The sequence below is a fragment of the Coffea arabica genome, chromosome 7e (genome assembly GCF_036785885.1).
Source record: "Coffea arabica cultivar ET-39 chromosome 7e, Coffea Arabica ET-39 HiFi, whole genome shotgun sequence".
Taxonomy (NCBI): domain Eukaryota; kingdom Viridiplantae; phylum Streptophyta; class Magnoliopsida; order Gentianales; family Rubiaceae; genus Coffea; species Coffea arabica.
Genome location: NC_092323.1, coordinates 21,963,205 through 21,988,253, shown reverse-complemented (window position 1 = coordinate 21,988,253; position 25,049 = coordinate 21,963,205). Strand labels below are relative to the sequence as shown.

The following is a 25,049-nucleotide window of genomic DNA, read 5'->3' as shown; positions in this document are numbered from 1 at the left end:
GTTTAATTTTAGTAGGAGTTTATTATTTTAAATGCCTTTACGATATTGATAATTTTTTATTATTAATATTTAAGGATATTTTATACATAAATAAAGTTTAAATTTACTTACATTCTAATTTTGGCATGATTTGATCTCATGAAAATTTAAGATGGATTAGTTGAAAATAAACATGTTATGATCATATTGCATGAAGTTTTCATACTACACATCCATATCATGATTCGTGTCATTTAATTGCATCAGTATATGTGATCATTGATAAATTAAGTTACGAAATTGTAATAAAGGACGCTTTAATCCTATATTGGTGTAATTGATGGACCAAATTGACTGTAGATATATTTTGATAATGACAGTAAAGTTGAACTAATACAATTAATTGTAAAATATAATTATAAAGTTACACATATATTCAAAGTAGGAGATTGTTATATCCTTAATTCAATGTTAGATTTATATGTGAATAATTATGTATTACAAACTATCAAATAAGGTTAAATTCAATTAAAGTGATCAATTATAATTTGGTCTTTAATGTATCTAGTAGGATGTGAGCCTTTAGTGTGTAGAGATTTAAGGATAATTTCTATTTCTATGATGGATTAAAATAGGAATCCAAAAGGTAACAGAAAAGTTATCTATAAATAGGGTTATAGTTCTCGAGTCACACGTATATCTTAGTACTACAAAATAATTCTTTCTTGATATCTCATCATCAGGAAAGATAACAGAGGGAAATTAAAGTATTCTCTCGAAAGACCAGCGAATATGTGTTGACCTGAAAGACTACCCTAAGACTTTAAGAATTCAATTACCAATCAATCAACATGAATCCAGGTATACTTTCATAATTTTATTATTGGTTTATTTTTTAGTGATCACCATAAATATTCTTGATTGAATATGTGATAGTTTTCATAAAAAGTTAATATAAACAACCACCAACAACAATATATATGTGTAGCAAAGAAACCACTATACAAGTTTTTCAATAGCTAAGGTAGGATGCAAAAAGATAGATCTGCAATTTAAGTATCGTGGGGCTGCTAGGGTTTTGACAGAAACCATGGCGGCAGAGGCTGCCCTCCCACCTAGAGGGAGGGCAACCTGAGTCTTCATCTCCTTCTTTCTGAAAAAAAGCCTTTTCAGAGTTATTCGCTAAAACCTCTTCGTAGCAGCCAATGCAGGTTCATGCGACTATGTCGACTCATCGGGGGGAGCCGGCAGTGGTCTTCAGGGCTGCTGATATGTCAGCGATATCCTCTCCATTCTGTTTCGTTCTGGTAGGGATATTCTTGAAGGGCAAGCTGGTAATGCCAGAGCTACGAAACTTTTTCACTATGCTGGACTTGAAAGAGACGGTTACAGTTGGTCTTTTGGACGGCAGGCATATTTTGATCACACTCAATAATGAGGCAGACTTCTTACGGGTTTGGTCTAGAAGTATTTGGTATGTATACGGTTGCCTCATGAGAGTCTTCAAATGGACACCAAAATTCCATGTGGACAGACAATCTTCATTGGTTCCTGTTTGGTTTAGGTTGTCTAAGTTGCCAATTCACCTATTTGATAAGTAATGCCTATTTTATATTGTTTCTTGTCTGGGTAATCCCCTATTTGTTGATGCCGCAACTGCTTCTTACACTCGGTCGAATGTTGCCCGAGTGTGCGTGGATATGGATTTGCTGAAGGCCTTGCCATCAAGGGTGTGGCTAGATATGGGGTATGGAGATGGTTTCTGGCAATCGTTACAGCTTGAAAATCTTCCCAAGTATTGTGTTCACTGCTATAGGCAGGGACATGAAGAGGGTCAATGTCATGTGAAAAATCCGAAATTAAGGAAATTTCAATAGGAGTCACGTCACAAGAATGAATTGGAGCTGGCTAAGCCTGTGCATGAGTCACAGGACAAGAGAATGGGTGTAACCCAGGTCCATCAGTTGTCCAATTCGCAAGCTTCTCTAACTGCTGGGCACAGGGAATCCTCGAGTTTGGAGGGTAGAGTGACTGCAAATGTGGGTGGGACAGTCCCTGGGTCTCATCCTGTGAATGCGCCTGCGACAAAGTCTCAGACACCACGGGCTGTTCCATCGCAACAGTCTCTATCTCAGCAGTTTGCGGCTGGGGATGTGGAGTCGGCGGGGCTGGATGGTGGGAGGAGTACGGAGGTGGGTTTGACAGCCTTGAAGCAGCCTGCGGCAGTGGATGATGCAATGCTTGGTTCTGGTGCTTTGTGTATTGATATTGCAGTCCAGCGCACAACCACAGTTCGTCCAATGGCAGTGGCGGCAGTGGTGGATTCTGTTGTGACAGCCTTGCACGTAAAGGACGGCTACGGGGCTCCCAGCTGTAGCACTGATGGGGCGATTGATGTGAAGGTTGGTGAGCAGCGTTTAGTTGCGTGTGACGAAGAAGGTGCGAAGTGGGATGGTTATCCCATGACAGGAATGCTACAGGTGGTTTTACCAGTTCCGAAGGCGCAGGAGCGGTCCTTCCCTTCTGGGGAGCTAAGGGGTAGGGAGCTTCAAGGTAAGGCGGAGATGGCAATGGAAGAGGAACTTCAACTCGTGGAGAAGATCACAGGGAGCTTGTTTCCATGACAAAGGGCGAGTAATTCTAGTAATGAGGAATCGTCATCGGTGTTGGATATTTTCAACCTGGACCCCATAATCTAGCGTGTACAACATGATGTGCAGCACACAGAAGGCTTTCAATTGGTGGGTCAACACAAGCCAAAGGGATCCACGCAAAGTTTCCTTCAGACCGTTCTTTACGCTCCAAGAGTAAGTCATCCAATAACTCTTTCGCAACTTTGTTAGATGATTAATTATCTCTTTTGGAATATACGCGGTGTATCACGCCCTCCTAATTTTCGTAGATTGAAACATCTAATTCGACATCACTCTTTGCAACTTGTGGCTCTGTGTGAACCAAAATTGCCTGCAACTTCTGCTAATATCCAGTCCATTCGTCTAAGACTTCACATGGACTCGACCTTGATAAATAGTACTGGTTCAGTATGGGTGTTTTTCTCGAGTTCAGTATCTTGCATATTTGTGGGTGTGTCGGATCAGCACTTGTCCATAAAAATTAATTCCCAGTTACTACCCTTTCCTATGATATTTTCATTTGTGCATGCTAAATGTACAATGGCTGAGCGTGAGGGCCTTTGGGCCGGTTTGCGTAATGATAAGGAAGCGTTGTTGCCTTGGTTCATTGTAGGGAATTTTAACGTGATTACAAGAGAGGAGGAAAAGAAAGTGGGGGTGCCGTTTAGACCTGGGGAAGGGGTTGAGTTGCTATCGTTTATGTCCATAGTTGGGGTGGTGGATATGGGCTTCTCGGGGTCCAACTTTATGTGGTGCAATAATAGACAAGGTCGGGCAGGCATTTGGAAGCACTTAGATAGGCTGCTAAGTGACCGTTCAGCCGTGGAGATGGATATTAATTTTAGGGTCCAATATTTGATTAGGGCTCCTTCTAATCATGCTCTCTTGTTACTATCTACGGTCACTCGATTGGTGAATTGCCCCAAACCATTTCGTTTTTTAAACTGTTCGACCATGCATGAGTCTTTACTGGAGGTAGTTCGGCTGAACTGGCATGTGGAGTTTGTGGGGGACCCCTTGTACGTGTTGGCAGCTAAATTGTGTCGAGTTAAAAAGGCACTGAAGGCATGGTCGAGGGAGTCTTTTGGGGATATCTTCGAGAAGGTGAAAACGGCAGAGGAGGAAGTGGCACAGGCTGAAATTTGCTTCAACAAGGACCCTTCAGAGCTGCACCAGATTTGTCTAAATGAAAAACGGGCTTTGCTCACCCATGCGCAGGTGAACGAAGATTTGTTTTGGCGCCAAAAAATCAGGGCAGTATGGCTGACAGGTAGGGATAAAATTATCAGGTGCTTTCATGCTTATGTTTCTAAATGGAGGAAGAAGTCTGTGATCCATCGTATAATATCGCAATACGGGGAGTGGCTAGAAAGGGAGGACGATATCTCTAAGGAGGCAGTATTCTCTTTTCAACAACTGCTTGCTGATCAATCAGGGTTGAGTTCCGCTCCAGTGTCGGATGTGATCCCAAAACTGCTAACTGATTGAGATAACCTTGAGTTGGAACGTCCCCCCTCTCTAGAGGGGGTTAAGGACGTGGTGTTTTCATTGGATCCCGGCAGTGCTGCTGGTCCAAATGGATTTTCGGGGAGGTTTTTTACCTTTGCATGGGCGGTTGTCGGGAAAGATGTTTTTGAGGCGGTAGGTAGTTTCTTTTTTGGATCGAAACTGCCAAGGAGCATAACGGCTACTTCTATTGTCCTCATTCCCAAGGTGAGTTCTCCTCAGGATTTCTCGCATTATCGACCAATCAGTCTTTGTGCATTTGTGAATAAGATTATTTCTAAATTGCTTGCGAAGAGATTGGCGAGGGTTTTGCTGCTTTGGATTTCTGATAACTAGAGCGGCTTTGTTCAGGGTCGACAAATTTCAGATAACTTTTTATTGGCCCAAGAGCTAGTTTCCTGCATTCGGAAGCCGAATAGAGGAGGTAAGATATGACAAAGACCTATGATAGGGTTTCCTGAAATTTTCTGATGCAATTGATACGTAAATTTGGCTTCGGGAAAGGTGGATTGATATGATGTGGCGACTGGTGGCTAATGTGTGATTTTCAATGATTATTAATGGGACACCAAAGGGGTTCTTCACATCTTCAAGGGGGCTACGCCAAGGAGCTCTGTTTATTTTTGGGGCTGAAGTTTTGTCTCGTTCACTGAATGCTTTGTTGGGAGATAGGGAGTTTGTTCCTTTCAAGGTTCCCAGAGGCTGCCCTAACATTTCTCATCTCGCTTATGCAGATGATGTAATGACTTTCAGTAGCGGGTTGAAGAGTTCGTTAAAGATGGTCATGCGTTCTATGGAAGCATATTGTAACGTGTCGGGACAACAGGTGAACCTCCAGAAAAATTGTATTTTAGTGCATCGGAGGTTTCACGTGGCAAGAAAGCATATCATCTCTCAAGTTACGGGCTTCCAGGAGAAGTTTTTCCCCATTAAATATCTTGGCTGCCCGCTCTATGTCAGAAAGGGTAAGATGACCTACTTCTCTGGAATTGCGGACTCGATGACCAAGCGGGTGTTTGCGTGAAATAGTAAGCTGCTATCTTATGGTGGGAAATTGACTCTTATTAATAGTGTGCTTGCATCTAGACCAATTCATTTATTGGCTATTGCGACTCCCACGGAGGGTTTCTTTCGAAGTCTGGAAAAGATCTTTGGGGGATTCCTATGGGACAGCTCAGACTACGGTTTACGATTTCATTGGATAAAATGGAGTTCTATTTGTAAGCCAGTGGAAGAGGGTGGCGTGGGGATACGGTCGTTACAGTTGGCCCATGACGTTTTTTCAATGAAGATATGGTGGTCATTCCGAAAACATGTGTCCTTATGGGTATGCTTTATGCAGGGAAAATATTTGCGTAAGAGTCATCCTTGTGAAGCTGAACAAGTTCGGGGGCAATCCCCCATATAGCGAAGGATGGTGATGGTCAAAGACCTAACGGAACAGCATATTAGATGGGTTTTGGGGAATAGAGAAGTGGATTTTTTGCGCGAAAATTGGATAGGGCATGGGCCTATGTACAACAAGGTGGAGTATTTTGGGGTGCATTCAGTGGCAAATTTTGTTGACCAAGACTGGTGAAGCATACATCTTTTATAGCAATGGCTGCCACGAGTCATTGTGTCGGAAATCTTACGTATTCTTCCTCCTGCATCCCGACGGCCGGATCGATTGGTGTGGGACATAAACTCCTCGGGCTCATTTACAGCTTCATTGGTGTATCAGGTGGTGAGCCAACCTGCACCCAGGTCATTCCTTTTGGCAAATATATGTCATTCATTGATTCCTGCAAAGGTTTCCTTCTTCATGTTACGTTTGCTAGAGTCCCGACTACCAATTATGGATATTCTTTACCGTTTTCAAGTACAGGGTCCATCTCGCTGTTGGTGCTGTAAGGAGTTGGGGGTAGAGAGTCTAGACCATATTTTTTGCACAGGAGAGATCGCCTCACAGGTTTTGCAGTCTTTTGAAGGGGTTGATGGAGGTCTCGGTCCAGCTTATACTGTGCGATATGTGTTGGATAAATAGTGGTTACGGGTTACAATGAAATCCGCCTTGAAGCTAATATATCGAATTGTCCCTTGCCTAGTATGTTGGCATCTCTGGGGTCCTAGGAACTTGGTGTTATTTGAAGGCAAACGGGTGACGGCAAAAGTTATTCACTCGCGTATTGTCGGGGAGTTGCGAGAGATTTTGTGTGGCCGTTCCCCAATCTTGCTACTGGTGATTTATCTTGGTCTTCTCTTCTTGATTTAGTGGTCAAGAGGGACAAACCTCGTCGGATTGCCTGGCAGAAATGGAGCAGGTCGAAGCTCATGGTCCTTAAGTTGAATGTGGATAGATGCTATTAGGACAATCCGGGAAGGGCAGGCGGGGGTGGGATTCTAAGGGATCCATCGGCGCATTTTATTTTTACCTTTGCTAATATTTTTGATGTAGCTAAAAGTTTGCAGGCAGACCTGAAGGTAGTGGTTGAGGGGGTAAGGCTTTGTGTACAACAAGGCTTTGTGGATATGCACGTGGAGTCAGATTCTTTGTTTCTGATTCAAATGTTCCATGGCGAGGTGGGGGTACCTTGGTGGCTAATGCGTGACTTTGAGGAGCTATTAGCTTTGCGGCATGATATGCGAGGAATAACACACTATTTTCGAGAGGCAAATAGGTCTGCTATTTGTCTTGTTAGGGTTGGCATAAACTCGGGCATCAACAGGGTATTCGAGTTGTTGGATCAACTCCCGCTAGAGGTTAGAAGTGAGATTACTTTGGAACATGTAGGTATCCCTTCGATTAGGCTTGAATAGAGCTCGTCAGAAATAGTGCAATAGCTCTTGGAGGTACGGTTTAGGCCCCCCTCTTTGTACTCCGCCATTTCCGTATTAGCAATAAAAAGAAAATTACTTGGGAAAAAAATAGCTAAGGTAGGTGATGCTCAAGGTTTTGAACTTGTTACGATTCTATCTAGTTTTTCATGTAGTAATCTTGCCAAGTATGATTCTCACTAGAGCTTGATTTGTAGCCAGAACCTTTTGAATAAGTTGTTTTTCCATTTCTCCCATGGAATAGCTAGAAATTTGAAAGATTGAAACTATTAATATTTCATTAGTGATGAACTGTCATAAGATGTTAAAATTGGTGGTTCAGACCATTGACAATAAAATCTTTTACATGTTTTTTTTTTTGAAAATTTAGATAGCATTGTGGCTAACTGAAAAGTCGACATTGAATACATAAAAGGTTAGAAGTCTTAGCTTTTGCAAATTTTCAATTAAAAAAATCTGACAAAGGTGGAACTACTTTGTTTTTTTGCTGATTTTTTAGATAGTTGGTTAAAGCAACTTAGTTGAAGATTATGATTTTGTAATATTTAGCCTATGCACAGCTAAGTCCTAGTGGCTTTATGCTTAAATGATCAAATAATTTTTCCAAACACTGTTTTATGTAAATTTAAAAGAGTTAAAGTAGGAGAAATGCAGTAATACTATCACTGTAACGGTATCAGATAGGGAGGGGAAAAGAATCTTAGAATAGGCAGATGAATAAAAATCTTATTCATTTCAAGCAAGATTTTTATGCGTCAATTTCCATTTTATGTAGTTAAACTTTTAGAACAGTTGAACTTTGACATGTGTCGAGCCTGTGCAATAATAATTACTAAAAAGTTCTAATTACCACCACAATTAATTATAAAACAAATCCAAGTACTGGAGCAGGGACCCTAAGTGTGCAATGGGTTACTTGATTCACCCTATTCCTGAAGAGTTGGTTTGATCCGATATATCAGAATTGTCTATAAAAGTATTAAATTTTCATACAATGGCAAGTAAAGTCGATTCTATAGGAAACGGGTAGGAAGTTGTTTCTTTCCAAGTCAATAAAACAAAATTGGGGGCTATTTAGTGGAATGAAATTGAAAATAAAATAAACAAAATTCAAAAGCTAACTCACCAAGTGCAATTTACTAAAAATAGCAATTAATAAAATTCTACCCAAAGGATCAACTTTTCAGGCACGGTCCAATTAAATGATCATCGATACAAACATATTTCATTCATTCGTCACTAGATTGGTTATAGCCATCAACAAGTTTTGACAGCCAATTCTTCCTTACTTTTTCGACAGTCAAGGTACGACCGTTGACTGCTTCTCTAACCAAAAAACAACTCTAGGTACGATCGTAGGAATTTAATTATCCAGTTGCATTAAAATTAGAAAAACTCAACCCTAACCAATAAACACGCTAAGAGGGTTTATTTAAACTAGATCTTACGTTTTCCTAACACAAAGTAAATTATGATGGTTGTCACTAGTTGTCAACTATACGAACAATTACGGATTCAAATTAGTTAACGTGACAGTAGGCTATTAAATTAAATTAAATATCCGACCGTTGACACTCAATTAATAAAATACCCATGAACAATTAATCCAGGAAACGCACGAATAGTAACGAATTGGAAGAAATAATGAAAATTCGATTAGATATCACAGATATTATGGACCGCGCCTTCGCGTCGATTTTTGGGTAGAGAAGAAATCTAGCCGCTGCTCATCGTATTAGTCCCGCGTGGTTTGATTGATTCCATCCACACAAATATCAAAGGATTTGGATCGATGAAGTAACGAAGAAAGCAAAAGGAAAAGTCTTGATTGTCTCTGGGTTTGTGTTCGTACTGAAGCAAAAAGTAAACGAAAAGCACTAGAGAAAGTCGGTTACAAGCAAAAGCCAAAAAGTAAAACGTCTGACAGCCGGAAAAAAACAAAAACGAAGAGCTCCTCTCATCATATCACGTGAATTTGGTTTTCTTCTTTTATATCTTCCCAGTAGCGTCGCCAGCAGAAGAAAAAATGTCCAAGGGCAAAACTTTCTCTAGGAGTTTTAATCCCCTGCACCTCCGCGGCCCACGTGAATCTAATTTCCTAATTGCCCACATTTTCTACCAATTCCGCAGGGTCCGTCTTTTAGGTATATCTTTTCAGTTTCTGGTGTGGGCATGCCATGAAATAAAGGGTCTTCTGAAAATTTGCCTCAAGAGAGCACTTTTTGACACCAACCATCTACAATTTACACAAATATCAAATATGAGCAAAATCTCAACACTTAACACAGTAAGTAGCCAAAATTATGACAAAATAATAGTGCAAAAGGTGCCCAATTATTGTTCTATCAAATCCCCCCACACCTAGACAATGCTTGTCCGTAAGCATTTCGAAACTCAGAAGTACAATCAAGATAGCAACGATTATGCAGTAATCTACACTAACACAAGCATCCAGCATTCCTGACAATGCTGCCAAAATTAGAACACATCGGATAAGTGGTAGTCCAAAGAATATGAACAGTAATACTCGTCACCTTTCAAGAAAATGTATAAATATTTGGAACGCTCAAATCAACATCATGCAATGGTATTACCGTAGGCTTGCACATTTATCACATCTCCACCACTCAAAAGTGAGCTAACTATACAAATCAAAGGGACTTTAATAGGGTTGTAATGGGACTTAAGTAAAAGGCGGGATAAGAAGGTAAAGATAGGGAGTAATGCGTCAAGAGAATGTCTGATATCCACTACATAACCTCAGCACTTTACTGGAGAAATTTCACAAGTAAGGCATTTCCATTTGCTATATCCACTGTGCAAATGTCGAAACTCTTTTTTTCTCTCTTTTTTTTTTCCTGAAAGGGCGTCTTGCAAGGCGTGGGCTTGTAAGCCAGAATCCCATATTCATCAATTTGTTGACATTTTCTCCTTTTTTTTTCCCTTTTTCTCGTCTCTTTTTTTTTTCTTTTCGATCTCCGATGCACAGAACCAACACCATACAAGTTCTATTCTAACAACACTTGCGACTCTAGATTTATTTGCCTTGCAACAAGCAATGAAATTTAGACATCTCTTAATGATACCAGGTTGAACAAGAAAGTCTAAAAAGGTTCTGAGTTATCAAACACAGCTAACAAACAAAGGAGAAGGATAAAAGATCAAATTGGTTCATTATTGGGAGACAAGATAAAGGCATGATTTGTAGAAAACTAAAGAAGGTTAGATCCTAAATGCCCTTATCATTTCAGATGCATCTAGTTCAACAAAATGTGGTCTCGATATGTATAAAATAGCAAGTTCTAAAATGCCAATACCATGTGTGATACCCATTCAACAACACAAACGAAGCAAACAAGAATAACGTGCTCGTTCATGGCTCAAAAGCTCCCAAAAGTTTCAAGAATGGGTCAAGTCCAGCATATTCAATATTTAACGATATTGCCAAGGAAAATCAAAATGCATAGCTAGCATATATGACCACATACACGTGCACCTTGATTATATAATCCATCATAGCAAAATGCTCTAACAAAAAGTGAACTAACTACATATTTTTTCCTTTTTCTGTTTGTTTCATTTTCCCCTTTTTTTCTTTTTTTTTTCGAGCAAAAAGAAATAGTAGAAATAAAAAGAAATAATAGAAATCACTCCCCACATCTAAAACCTACATTGTCCTCAATGTAGTAAAGACAAAATAAAGTGTAAGGTTAAAGGGGGCGAACTTCCCTGACTACTGAGAGGGTGCAGCGAGACACTAAGGGAGAAGAGGATGAAGCGGCTGGAATCCAGTATGCACAAAGAAAGTTGCTTGATTCTCCTTCTGAATATGGGCCAAAACCTGCAGTGCTGCGAGATGGCCATCCAGCCGTTCAACAGTAGCGCCCAAATCCTGAATGAAATCCCGTAGGGTACGGAAGTCGGCGTCCCAAGGAGATGGCGCAGGGTGAGAAGGGCCCGCCTGACCCTCCTCCGATGTGGGTGCAGTGGGGGGAACCTATGGTTGGGGAACAGCCTCACCAGGAGGTGTGAACCGATAAGCATCCCCCACTTTGCGAATGACCCCCATCCGCTCTAGGGTGCGCAAGTCCAAAGGCTCAAGCTCGCGAGCTAAGGTGAGTTGATGCTCTTTATCTAGGTCGAGCACTCCCAAGCGGACAACCGAATGAGTGATGAGGGAGCCCATAATCAAGGGTTTATGGCGCTTGCTGAGGATTGACTGCAACTGAGAGGCCACCCAGCAACCAAAATTGACTTGAACTTTATTACGCATGCATCGGAGGAAATAGAACTTAACTTTGGCAAGGGTGCCGGAGGAATCCTTCCGACCCAAGAAGTTATAGGTCAGAAATCGGTGAATGACCTTTAGCACCGAATCCTTGAGATATGAGGCCTTAGACTGACTTGGGTTGTAGAGTTGCTTGTCAGTGGACCACTCTCTCCATATCTCTATATAATTATTGGCAAAGGATTGGGTGTAGTCGCAGGCACTGTTGATATAGGCACCGGAGGCGATGGTGTCCTCACTCACAAACCCCAACATGATGTTGAACTCATTAATGGAATGGGCCTGTGGAGTACCCCTCAATCTATACTTGATTACCCCCGGAGAATCTAAGGCTAGATTAGCAGACTTGTCAAAACTCAAAGGTGGCATAGAACTCATAGCAGAGCTCCTCATAAGCAGAGTAGTCAATAACCAGAAACTTTTCCCACCCTATAGCAGCAAACAACTGCTCCACCTCCCTAACAATATTCAACTGGTTGAGAGTTAGGGCGTGAAAGCACTTGCATAGTGCGAATGGACGAATCACCAAGGAGTTTACCCGCTCCCTCTGCGCCGGTGTGAGATCCTTCATAGGTTCCCCCTACACTCCAGGAAACAAGGTACTCCTAGACAGACCCAAACGGGACCTAGTAGGGGGTTGGATAGGGGCCCGCCTCTTACGAGAGTTGGAACCCGATGCCTTAGAGGTAGTGGCTTTCTTTGGAACCATGTAGGGGCAAAAATGTCAATTTCACAGGCACAAGCCAACAAGAAAATACCAAATGAAGACAAAGGGTCACAAGTACACTCCTAAGCACAGTCAACAAAACAAAGTAATTCACAGAGAATGAACCCACAGGTGTCCATAAGACAGATAATCAATGAAAGGCAGATATGAGATCCCTCACTTTCAGTCAACAATCAAATGGTCTCTTGATAAAACTAACAATTATGTCAACCGAACAAGAAGAGGAAATTTAGCAATAAAAATCACAGATCTGAGTCACTAGTGCAAAAAGAGAGAAATAGGGGTACCACTTTTTCCACGATGGAGGAGACTGCGGGAGAGACGCGCGGTGAGAGAAGGAGTTGCGAGAGAGTTCCTCTTGCGCGACTAATGGGCGCGCGGATGGGCAGGCTGGCAGAGGGGAAACCGCGGGCCTGGGCTCGTGCTAGCAGGCACGCTGGTTGCGCTTTCTCTGCTGGGTCGCGTGTTGGCTAACTTGCGTGCTAGTCGCGCACTTGTCTGAGAGGGGGTGTGCGCTAAGGCCGCGAGCTTCGGCTTGCGCTGCTGGAGCGCGCGATTGAGGGGCATTGTGAGGTACGTTGGTCCCGCGTGCGCGAGGCTAACTCGCGCACGACGTGCTCAGAAGGCAGCGTGCCGGTGGGCGTGCGCTGTTGGTGAAGGCGTGAGGCTAGGCAGTACGCAACTGGCGAGCTGGCGGCGGGCGCTCAAAATGCTGCGTCGGCAGATCTAGTCGGCGGCGCAGGCAACTGTGGCGAGGTGAGGGCGCTGGGCTACTCCTGCGCGCGCAAGGGTTGGAAGAATGGAGCGCGCGATGGAAGAGAGAGAAAGGAGGGCCGCGGACAGTGACAGTGATGGTGGCGGCAGACCAACAAGAATGGAGAAAAGAAGAAGTGAAACTAAGACAAAACAATGAAAATTGAAACGGAGAAACTAAGATAAATGTAATTGACAAGACCAGACAAGATAAGGAAAAAAAAGAAAGTAGAAAAATGGAGTTAGAGAGGTCCTGGTCAAGTTTTGACTTTCATTGACGCAAAGGTTGGAAGGCGTGGGCACGTCTTGGAGGCTATTGTCTTCTGACCATCGCGTCCCAATCATGTCCAAGAGAGTCCCTTCCAAGGCGTGGGCACGCCTTGACATTGATAGTCCCTAATTCGTACAATGCACTTGACGCACCCCTATAAAGCGTGGGCACGCCTTGGAACCCTCAGTCTTCTGTTAACCACCACAAAAATAATTATAATATAAAAATAGCACGACAAAATCGAAAGGTAATGAAAATTGACAACTAGTAATGTAATTCTTGGGTTGCCTCCCAAGCCGCGCCTTTCTTTAACATCTTTGACTAGACACTGTAATAGTTAGTTAAACCTCACAATCTGGTTCATCAAGAGATATGACCTCCACTTGCTCACTATTAAACCCTTCATAATAGGGTTTCAGACAGTGACCATTTATCACGAACTTCTTCTCCATTTTCAAACTATGAATTTCCACTGCACTATGATGAAAAATATTAGAAATGATAAATGGACTAATCTAACGTGAACGCAACTTACCGGAAAAAATCTTAAGTCTCGGTGATATAGGAGGACTTTTTGCCCTATTACAAATGATTTCCTTGAGACTTGTTGGTCATCAAAGACTTTGCTCCTCTCTTTATAAATTGATGCGTTTTCATAGGTTTCATTTCTTAGTTCTTCTAGCTATTGTAATTGGAGTTTTCTATGTTCTCTGACATCCATAAGGTCCATGTTGCACAGCTTAATTGCCCAGAACGCCTTGTGTTCAAATTCTACTGGGAGGTGGCACAGCTTACCAAAGACCAATCTGTATAAGGACATTCCAATTGGTGTTTTATACAAGGTGCGGTAAGCTCATAAAGTATCTTCCAACTTCAAACCCCAGTCTTTTCTATCAGGCCGCACCATCTTTTCCAGAATTGATTTAACCTCCCTATTCGACATTTCGGCTTGACCATTCGTCTGCGGATGATAGGATGTGGACACTTTGTAGAGTACGTCATACTTACGGAACAAGGCAGCGATCGTCTTATTGTAAAAATGAATGCCCCTGTCACTAACTATAACTCTCGACATTTCAAAGCCGATAAAAATATTAGACTTTATGAAGTCTGCAACCACTCTTGAATTATTAGTCCGAGTGGCCTTTGCCTCCACCCATTTGGAAGCATAATAGACAGCAAGTAGAATATATAAGAATCCAAAAGACGAGGGAAAAGGACCAATGAAATCTATACCCCACATATCGAAAATTTTAACAAACAACATGGGGGTTTGAATCATTTGGTTTTTACAAGAAATATTTCCCACCCTTTGACACTTATCACAAGATTTACAAAATGAATATGCATCCTTAAACAGAATAGGCCAATAACACCACTTTCCAACACCTTACGAGCTGTTCGTTTTGGCCCAAAGTGCCCTCCATATACAAAAGAATGGCTAAAAGTTAAAATAGAATGGAACTCACCGGCACTTACACATATTCTTATTACTTGATCCGAGTATTGCTTCCACAGGTAAGGGTCATCCCAGATATAGTATTTGGTGTCACTTCTCAATTTATCTCTCTTAACCTTTGGTCAACTTGCAGATAATTGATTCGTTACAAAAAAAATTGACAATATCAGTATACTAAGGTACTGACGAATCAATGGCTAGTAATTGCTTCTCTAGGAATGATTCTCTAAATGGCAAATCCTCCCTATTCGTAAGCAACCGATTCAAATGATCAGCTACCAAGTTTTCGGCCCCACTTTTATCCTTGATCTCTAAGTCGAACTTCTGCAGGAGTAAGATCCACCTTATGAGCCTCGGTTTCGCATCCTTCTTCGCCAACAAGTATCTCAAGCCTACATGATCAGAAAAAATAATTACTTTTACACCCAATAAATATAATCTAAATTTTTTCTAGTGCAAAAATGACAGCTAGTAGTTCTTTCTCCATCGTGGAGTAGTTGAGTTGGGCTTCACTCAATGCTCTCTACGCATAGTAGATAGCGTGCGCCGCCTTGGCAATCCTTTGCCCCAACACGGCTCCTACGGCATAATCACTCGCGTCGCACATGATTTCAAACGGTAGGCTCCAATCTGGAGGTTGAATGATGGACGACGATATCAACGATTCTTCAATTTATCAAAAGCCACCTTGCACTCGTGGGTGAAATCGAATGTCGGGTCTTTTTGCAGCAGTTTGAACAGGGGTGCTCCGATCTTTGAGAAATCCTTGATGAACCTCCTATAAAATCCTGCATGGCCAAAAAAGGAACACACTTTCCATACACATACGGAATAAGGTAGAGTAGAAATGAGATCTATTTTTGCTTTATTTACCTCTATTGCCTTAGCCGACACAACATGCCCTAAGACAATACGATACTCTATCATGAAATGATATTTTTTTCAATTAAAAACCAAGTTCGTTTCTATACATCTTTTCAAAATTAGAGTTGGATTATTAAGATATTCATCAAAACTATCCCCGTATACACTAAAATCATCCATGAACACCTCAATAATTTTTTCTACATATTCGGAGAAAATACTTACCATGCACCTTTGAAAAGTTGTTGGAACATTACAAAGATCAAAAGGCAACCTACGATAAGCGAAGGTACCAAATGGGCAGGTGAATGTGATTTTTTCCTAGTCCTCCTGTGCTATCGCAATCTGAAAGTATCTTGAAAAACAATCCAAGAAACAATAGTAAATACGACTAGCTAATCTTTCTATCATCTGATCAATAAAAGGGAGAAAAAAATGGTCTTTTTTCATCACAGAATTTAGACTCTGGTAGTTAATGTACTGACGCCAACCAGTAACTTTTCTAACCGGAACCATATCACCTTCCTAGTTCTCCTCTACAGTCACTCTTGTCTTTTTTGAGGCAACTTGAACTGGGTTCACCCAAGGACTGTCCGAAATAGCAAAAATAATCCCCACATCTAGGAGTTTAAATATCTCCTTTTTCATAACTTCCATCATTAGGGGATTCAACCTCCGTTGTGCCTGTTTATCGGTTTCGTATCATTCTCGAGGCTTATCCGGTGCATGCATAAGAACGGGTTTATTTCTTTGATATCTGGTTTGTTCCACCCAATCGTCTCCTTATGATCCCTAAGGATTTGCATCAGTTTTATCTCTTGACTCGGAGATAAGTGTGTAGAAATGATCACCGGAAGCGTCTCTCGGTCTCTTAGAAATGCGTACTTTAGATGTTTCAGGAGAGATTTAGGTTCTAACTTCGGTGCTTGCACAACTGAAGGTAACAATTTTGTCTGAGTTTCTAGCACAAAAAGAGTGGTAAACCCATACCTTGGAGGAATGGTTGGAAGTGAATGTAATGCTTCAATTGCATGGTACAACTCATTCCTCATGTCCACATCAAAAGTTACACCCAATTCAAGATGCTTGGTCAAAGGCACTTCCAATGTGTCTTCACAATCAAATTCAAAAGTTTCCTGTATAATGGGTTCAATAACACTAAAAGCAAAGACTGAATTAGATCCCTCCGGATACTTCATCGCCTCAAAAATATTAAAATTTATCATTTCGTCATCAAATTTCAGTGATAAACTACTCTCATTTACATCTATTTTAGTCCTAACAGTGCTAAGAAACGGTCTACTTAACAAAATAGGTGACAGATTTAACGACTTTTCATCTCCCATATCCAGGATATAAAAATCTGTTGGAAAAATTAACTCATTTACCTGAATCGGGACATCTTCAACTAGCCCCTCTGGATAAGCATTGGTGCGGTTAGCTAGTTGGATTATGATGGCCATTTCTTTCAGTGGTCCAAGATTCAAAGAAGTATAAATGGTTTTTGGCATCACATTGATTGACGCTTCTAAATCCAGCATTGCTTTTCTAATTGGTGTATCTCTTATTTTGCAAGAAATCGTGAACATATCTGGATTTTCACACATGGGGTGGGAGCTTTCTTTGGAGTATAGTCGATACGTTTTCTCCCACCACTACTCTTTTCTCCCCTCTCAACTTCCTCTTATGGATGTATAAATCCTTGAGAAATTTCGCGTACTTCGATAATTGTTTAATTGCCTCCAACAAGGGGATATTGATCTCCACTTTTCGGAATACGTCCAGAATCTCTTTCTCTTTCTCCACTTTCTTTGTCTTCTCCAACCTGCTTAAAAAAGGAGGTAAATTAGATTTAATGGGTATTGAAATAAGAGTTACCTCTGGATTTTCACAAATGCGTCTTTCTTCTTCCATCTCCTTCTCGATCTCTTTTTCACTTTTGCTCTTTAGATTCGTGGTCTTAGACCCTTTTACTTCCTTGCCACTTCTCAGTGTCATGGCACTTACTTTCTTGGGGTTCGTTTCGGATTGCGAAGGCAATTTTCTAAAGACTTGAGATTCCAAGCGATTAATTGCAGTTGTCATGTGACTTATTTGAGTCTCTAGATTTTTCATGCCCGATCTAGTCTCCTAGTGGAACTGAGCAGTACTCGTGACCAAGGATCTGGTTTCTTGCTGGAGTTAAGTAGCACTCGTGGTCAGACTCTTGATAATATCTTCCAAAGAGTCTGCTGAATTTAAGGACGAACGTTGAGTTTTTGGTTGCCATAGTTGCTAAAATCCTGGTGGACGATTTGAGAATGCATTCTGTGGCTTGTTCCCATAGCTGAAGTTGGGATGGTCTTTCCAACCCGGATTGTACGTGTTCGAGTATGGATCGTACTGCCTACGGGGCGTCGGCACTCCTCCAGCCATGTTCACTTGTTCAACCTCGTCTTCTTGCAAAATAGGGCATGAGTCAGTAGGGTGGCCCACGTTTGTGTAAATTTCACAGACCTTTGCTTGATGCACGTTCCCCACAGTTAATTGCTGAGCAAAAAATGTTAGCTCCAATATCTGTTGCTAAATGGACGACGTCTCTACCTCATTAACCCTACGGGTAGGATTACTCTCGCGGAAGCCAAACTGTTGAGAATTTTCTATCATAGCTTCAATGAGCAGTTATGCTTCCTAGTTGTCTTGTTTGCCAGTGTCCCTTCACTCACAGCGTCAATGATACTTCTATCAGATGACTGAAGTCACTCATAGAAGTATTGGATCAACAGTTGCTCATTAATTTGATGCTGTGGGCATCTAGTGCACAACTTATTGAACCTTTCCTAATAGTCATACAGGGATTCTCCAGGATACTACTTAATGTTGCATATCTCTTTTCTTAGACTTGCAACCCGGGATGCAGGGAAGAATTTTTTTAAAAATTTCTTTTTCAGTTGGACCCATGTCGTGATACTACCTGCAGGTAGGTAGTACAACCAATCCTTGTTGCATCCTTGAGGGAGAAAGGAAAGGCTCTAAGTTTGATCTGCTCTTCAGTAATTTCTGGAGGTTTCATATTTGAGCATACCACATCGAACTCTTGGATGTGTTTATGGGTTCCTCCCCCGAGAGGTCATGGAACGTGAGTAAGAGGTGAATTAATCCCGATTTCAGTTCGAAAGAGATATTCTCAGCTAGAGTTGGAAATGTGATGCACAATGGCTGCTGGGCCAATTTCGGAGCAGCCAGCTCCCTTAGTGTTCTTGCACTCGCCATAAGGATGTCCTCTTGATCTGGCTCAATTGAATTATCACCACTTGAATCTGTTGATTCAATCTCTGGGTCCAGTTCCTGAGATACAATGTTAGATTGCACCTCTCTGAGCTGTCTAGTCTCTTTCCTAGTTCGGCGCGCAATCTTCTCTACTTCCGGATCAAAAATCAATTTGCCTGTATGAGAAGAACGAGGCATAAACTAGAAAAATGCCAGACAAATTCAAAGAAAACAATTTAGAAAGAAACAAAATAAACCAAAACATCGTTCCATGGCAATGGCGCCAAAAATTGATAGGTGTCGTGTCTGTGCAATAATAATTAGTAAAAAGTCCTAATTACTACCACAATTAATTATAGAACAAATCCAAGTACTGGAGCAGGGACCCTAAGTGTGCAATGGATTACTTGATTTACCCTATTTTCGAAGAGTTTGCTTAATCCGATATACTAGAATTGTCTATAAAAGTATTAAATTTGCATACAATAGCAAGTAGGGTCGATTCCACAGGGAACGGGTAGGAAGTTGTTTCTTTCCAAGTCAATAGAACAAAATTGGGGGCTATTTAGTGGAATGAAAATGAAAATAAAATAAACAAAATTCAAAAGCTAACTCACCCATTGCAATTTACTAAAAATAGCAATTAATAAAATTCTACCCAAAGGATCAACTTTTCAGGCACGGTCCAATTAAATGATTATCGATGCAAAGATATTTCATTCATTCGTCACTAGATTGGTTATAGCCATCAACAAGTTCTGACAGCCAATTCTTTCTTACTTTTTCGACAACCAAAGTACGATCATTGACTGTTTTTCTAAATAGAAAACAATTCTAGATACGACAGTAGGAATTTAATTATCTAGTTACGTTAAAGTTAGAGAAACCCAACCCTAACCAATAAACACGCTAAAAGGGTTTATTACAACTAAATCTTACGTTTCCCCAATACAAAGCCAATTATGATGGTTGTCACAAGTTGTCAACTAAACGAACAATTACGAATTCAAATTAGTTAACGTGAAAGTAGGTTATTAAATTGAATTAAATATCCGATCGTTGATACTCAATTAATAAAATACCCATGAACAATTAATCCAGGAAACGCACGAATAGTAACGAATTGGAAGAAATAATAAAAATTCGATTAGATCTCACAGATATTATGAACCGCGCCTTCGCGTCGACCTTTGGGTAGAGGAGAAACCTAGCCGCTCCTCATCCTATCAGTCCTGCATGGTTTGATTGATTGCATCTACACAAACATCAAAGGATTTGGATCGATGAAATAACGAAGAAAGCAAAAGGAAAAGTCTTGATTGTCTCTGGGTTTGTGTTCGTACTGAAGCAAAAAGTAAACGAAAAGCACTAGAGAAAGTCAGCTACAAGCAAAAGCCAAAAAGTAAAACGTCTGACAGCCGAAAAAAAAAATGAAAAGCTTCTCTCATCATATCACGTGAATCTAGCTTTCTTCTTTTGTATCTTCCAAGTAGCGCCACCAGCAGAAGAAAAAACGTCCAAGGACAAAACTTTCTCTAGGAGTTTTAATCCCCTGCACTTCTGCGGCCCACGTGAATCTAATTTCCTAATTGCATTTTTTCTACCAATCCCGCGGGATCCGTCTTTTAGGTGTATCTCTTTAGTTTCTTCCGTGGGCACGCCATGAAATAAAGGGTCTTCTGGAAATTCGCCTCAAGAGAGCACTTTTTTTATACCAACCACCTACAATTTACACAAATATCAAATATGAGCAAAATCTCAACATTTAGCACAGTAAGTAGCAAAATTATGACAAAATAACAGTATAAAGGTGCCCAATTATTGCTCTATCAAACTTTGACAGATTGTTGTTAATTAAGCATTACATACAGCTTCTTGATATTTAACTAACAAGTTTACTTTGTTTTTGCTTTCCATTCTATGTTTGTATGAGGAGATAATTTATTTTACAAGAGAGTTAATCAAGTGCATTTTTTTCTCAATCAACAACATCTATATCTACTTTACTCACATGTCTACTCTAACTTATTCTAAAGGGTGCTTTAACTGGACCATAGAGAATCGACAGGTACTGAACCACTATTGGACTAGAGTTGTATACTATGCACCCGTAATGTTAGAATCTAATCGCGGAACACACAACTATTAAGATATCAAATATACAATAATTTAATTACAAATAAATCATAAGTATGAAAGATAAACGACACACAATATTTAACGTAATTCGATTCCACCTTGAGCCTACATCCACAGAAAGAAACACATTCTTTATTATGAGAAGAAAATCCTATATAATAATACAACTTGAATCCAACTTCAACCCTTGTATATTATTTCTCATCTCCGAAGAATCTTCTCTTATCACCCATGTATAAGTCTACATGTAGCCCTTATGTGCTCCTTGTGTATCTCTTGTATGTCACTTATATGCCACTTTGTAGTATGTCAACCCACCTATTTATAGGAAATATAGGAAATCAATTCTAATTTCTAAATTTGTACAGAATAGAAAATAATTTCTAATTCTAAACAAAATAGAAAATTTCTTGATTACTACTTTAAGTAGCTAAAAACCAATTAGGAAACTAATTATTTCCACACAAAATAAGAAATCAGCATAAAAGAAATTAAGTCAAAATTTTAACAAATTTTCACCTTGGCAAAAATTTCTTTTAACAACCATTTGTCTTCAACTACCAAATAATATGGTATCGAACTACACACCCGAATCAATACAGTCCTAACACCAAATTGGTTCAATAGACAAATGAACATGTGTAGTTATTTCAAGTGTAACTTCCAGTTGACTCGTGAGAAGGTGCCTTAATTCACCATTTCCCTTTACAAGATTTCTTCTCACCACCACTTGTAACCTGAGATTTCTTTCTATGATTTCTAACCTTAATAATTGAAGCAATCAAGTGATAAAATCACCATACTTCTTTCCATCTTCAGGACTGTCTCACCACGTGTGATTTTCAAAATTTCACCTAAAACGAAAAATTTGTAACTGTCAGAGTTTTTTGGCGCATGAAAATTAGATGTCTTTATTTTTTTGGAACACATGCCACACCACCCAAAACACATAATTTAAATCTAAAAGCCACCAAAATAAAGTATCAATCGTTGGAGGCATAAGAAAGTTTCCACCAATTCACGTCCAAAATCAATATTGGATTCCACCTTTTTCTTAACTCTTGAATCACCTGTCTAGATTACCGTCAAGTGTTTCCATACTTTTTAGCTTCCTATCCTTCACCATCAATGTTTTTTGTCAAATCATTGAAACAAGAATACTACCCATTACATAGTTCAATTTGTAATAGCCACTAACCCACTTGATCTCAATAGTTAACCACGATCCAACCATGAACAATCAAACTCTTGATCCAACCATTCAGTTTGTTGGGATCCAAGTGCTTGTGAGCAGCCTAATCTCGCAACCAAGTTCTGATACCACTTGTTAGAATCCAAGCGCAGAATACACAACTATTGAGATATCAAATATATAATAATTTACTGACAAACAAGTCACAAGCATGAAAGATAAATGATACACAATATTTAACGTGATTCGACTTCACTATTGAACCTACATCCACAGAGAGAAACTCATTCTTTATTATGAAAGGAAAATCCTATACAATAATACAATTTGAACCCAAGTTCAACCATTATATACCATCTTTCATCTTCCAAAAATCCTCTTTCACCACTAATGTATAAAGTTACATGTCGCCCTTGTGTGCTCCTTGTGTATCTCTTGTACGTCCCTTGTGTGTAACTTTGTAGTATGTCAACCTACCTATTTATAGGGAATATTATTTGGCCAAAACCTAAATAACAACAAAAAAAATAATTTTATTTGTACAGAATAGAAAATAACTTCTAATCCTAAACAAAATAGAAAATTTTTTGGTTGTTATTTCAAGTAGCTGAAAACCAATCAGATAACAAAGACAGCTAGAAAAGACGGCAAAAAATGCAACAAGGATGTTACTTGGGAGTTGAAGAGAGTGCAATTACAGGACTTCAAGTTGATGTAACAACTTCATTAGCAAGAGCATTCTTCCACATTGGGTTTTAGGAATGCTTAAAGTGATTACCTTCAAACTTAGATATTCATTTACAGACAAGAGCTATTTGATGAGCCTTGCAGCTCTTTCAAATTGTATGACAAGCAAATGAGTGTATAAAAGTTTAATACCCGACAGGAACCAAAAGGTTTGACACCCAGTAAATTTACTATTTAAAATATTTTAAAGCTAAATTTCTCACAATTTCAATGAACATCAATCTAATTTTCTGTTAGAGATATGTTCTCACAAATGAACATCAGCCAAATATATTTTTAGGTTGCAGTGGATGGTTGGTAGGATAAAATTGAGTGTCTCTTTGGTTTGATTTATTTCTTCCTTCGTAAGAGTAATTAGGTTAAAAGGATTTGTGACGTATAAAGTCATTGTAGTCGAATGAAATGGTTGGACCTAAAAAAATCATCTTAAAACATATATTTATTCGCAAAACCATAAATACATCTTAAAAAACCACTTCTTTTTTGCTACAAAAAAAATGCATTTATTATAAAAATAACGCCTTTAAACATACTTACATTCGTTAACTACCTTCATTCAAAAAAAAATTAGGCAAACGTATTTCACACAACTTGTTCACATTCTATGCTAAAAAATATTGTAAAAGCCATAGGCACTCAACTCCGTGCGAAGGTAGAGCTGTGTCCTAGTTTTTTTTTTTTTTTTTATACCTTATCAATATAAATACATTCAGTATTAAAATACCTTCTCTAAATAAGAGTGCAAGTAGCTCACAAAACAATAACAAACAGGAGGGCAATGTGGAAGACCAGTTGGAGAAAAGACTGTAAGATTATTAAAATAGATTAAGTAAAAACCCATTAGAAAAATGTATTATTTGTTATGCTATTTACCCAAATGAAATTCTAACGACTTATTTCCTTTGAGGACAATAGGATGGAATTAAATTAGGTACAGAAGGACGTGTCCAAGGTACATAGATTTTTGGTTGGACGTTTTGCATTTTTTGTTTTTTGTATTTTAAATTCGAAGAACACATAAACTAGAAAAGAATTTCAAGCCTTTTCCTTTTTTTTTTTTTTGGTCGAAGAGGCACTACTTATTGTAGTACTCACAGAAGCAAAACTTAGTACATTTGTCCATGTTGAACACTGATAGTGCATAAAAAATATCGCACGTATATACACTAACCGTGCATAAAAACTTTATCATTAAAGAATCACACACTTTCTTGTCTTATTTATTCACATTTTAGTTGTATAGAATAGACTTAATGATTTCTCTAATTGCAATACAGCAACTCTATTGTGGATTGTTTCAAATCTATTTCTTAACTTTTTTCCCAATATAGACACATAGCACATTTACGTTGCATAGACCTCAAGGGATCCATTATTAAGGTCTCAATGGTCCATAAAATTTAACAAGTAAATACCATATTCAAAACTGCTCACACTAATATCTTAAAATAATTTTCCATGAACACCATCATTATCCTTGTGAATACCTACTTAACTAGGAGTTGAAGAACACCTAAAAATCAAGATATATAACTCTGATAAACATTTCTTAAAAAATTCAAACACGAACTCACCAGACAAATCCTGCCAATTCAGCAATAAAATAAACTTTAACTTTAATTCTCTTGTCAACAGGAATTGATTATCCTTTAGACTACTAGTGGAGGGCAGAAAAAACTATAGCATTTAGATAGCATAAAAGCCATCATCAAGGCTAAATTACTAAAATCATCTTTGCAACAAGAGCTTGCCTAGTAAACCAACAATTATTTACCAGAAAATAATGAAAAAACATTGTGACTAAATACAGGATATTATCCCAACATTGAATTTTCCAGCTAAAAACGTAAAAATGGAAGAAATAAAACACTCCTTAAAAAAAAATGCCCCATCATCCTAAATATTTGAGAGAATTTAGGATATGAAAACAGGAAGAATCAATATTCAAAAATGGTGTGCAACTTTTCAAAAGTACATAAAGTGGGTATAAGATTCAAAAATGGCGTGCAACTATTCAACCAATATTAAATGTAATAAGATTCGGCTTAAATTACGTACCAAAATGTCCAGGTGGGAAAACCCATTCAACTTCCACCGAAATGAATTCCTTCTCCCTTTCCCTGTGTCACAACACATAGCCTACCACCACCACCAACTTTTCCATAAAAGCTCCATCTTACATTCATTAAAATCTAAGTTCCGTTCGGATTGCTATTTTTTGAAGTTTTTATAAAAAAGTGTATTGTATCAATTTGATGTATGTGATGTAAAAAATTGATTAGAGAATGTGTTCACGAAAAAATTTTTCTATAAAAAATTACAAACTAAACAAAGCCTAATTTTCCCAAGAACTAGATAAGGAAGAAAGTCTGTCAAGAACTAAACAAAGCCTAATTATCTCTCACCAGATTGACAATTATCTACT

At 39.3% G+C, this 25,049-nt stretch overlaps 2 protein-coding genes across 2 annotated transcripts; both read left to right on the top strand.

The window, feature by feature from the left end:
- The first annotated feature begins 3,152 nt into the window (after nt 1-3,152).
- LOC140011300 (uncharacterized) lies at nt 3,153-4,100 on the top strand. The gene has a single exon (XM_072060085.1). The coding sequence runs from the start codon at nt 3,153-3,155 to the stop codon at nt 4,098-4,100; it is 948 nt and encodes a 315-aa protein (XP_071916186.1).
- A 568-nt stretch (nt 4,101-4,668) lies between these two features.
- Nucleotides 4,669-5,142, top strand: LOC140011299 (uncharacterized). The gene has a single exon (XM_072060084.1). The coding sequence runs from the start codon at nt 4,669-4,671 to the stop codon at nt 5,140-5,142; it is 474 nt and encodes a 157-aa protein (XP_071916185.1).
- The last annotated feature ends 19,907 nt before the right edge of the window (nt 5,143-25,049 follow it).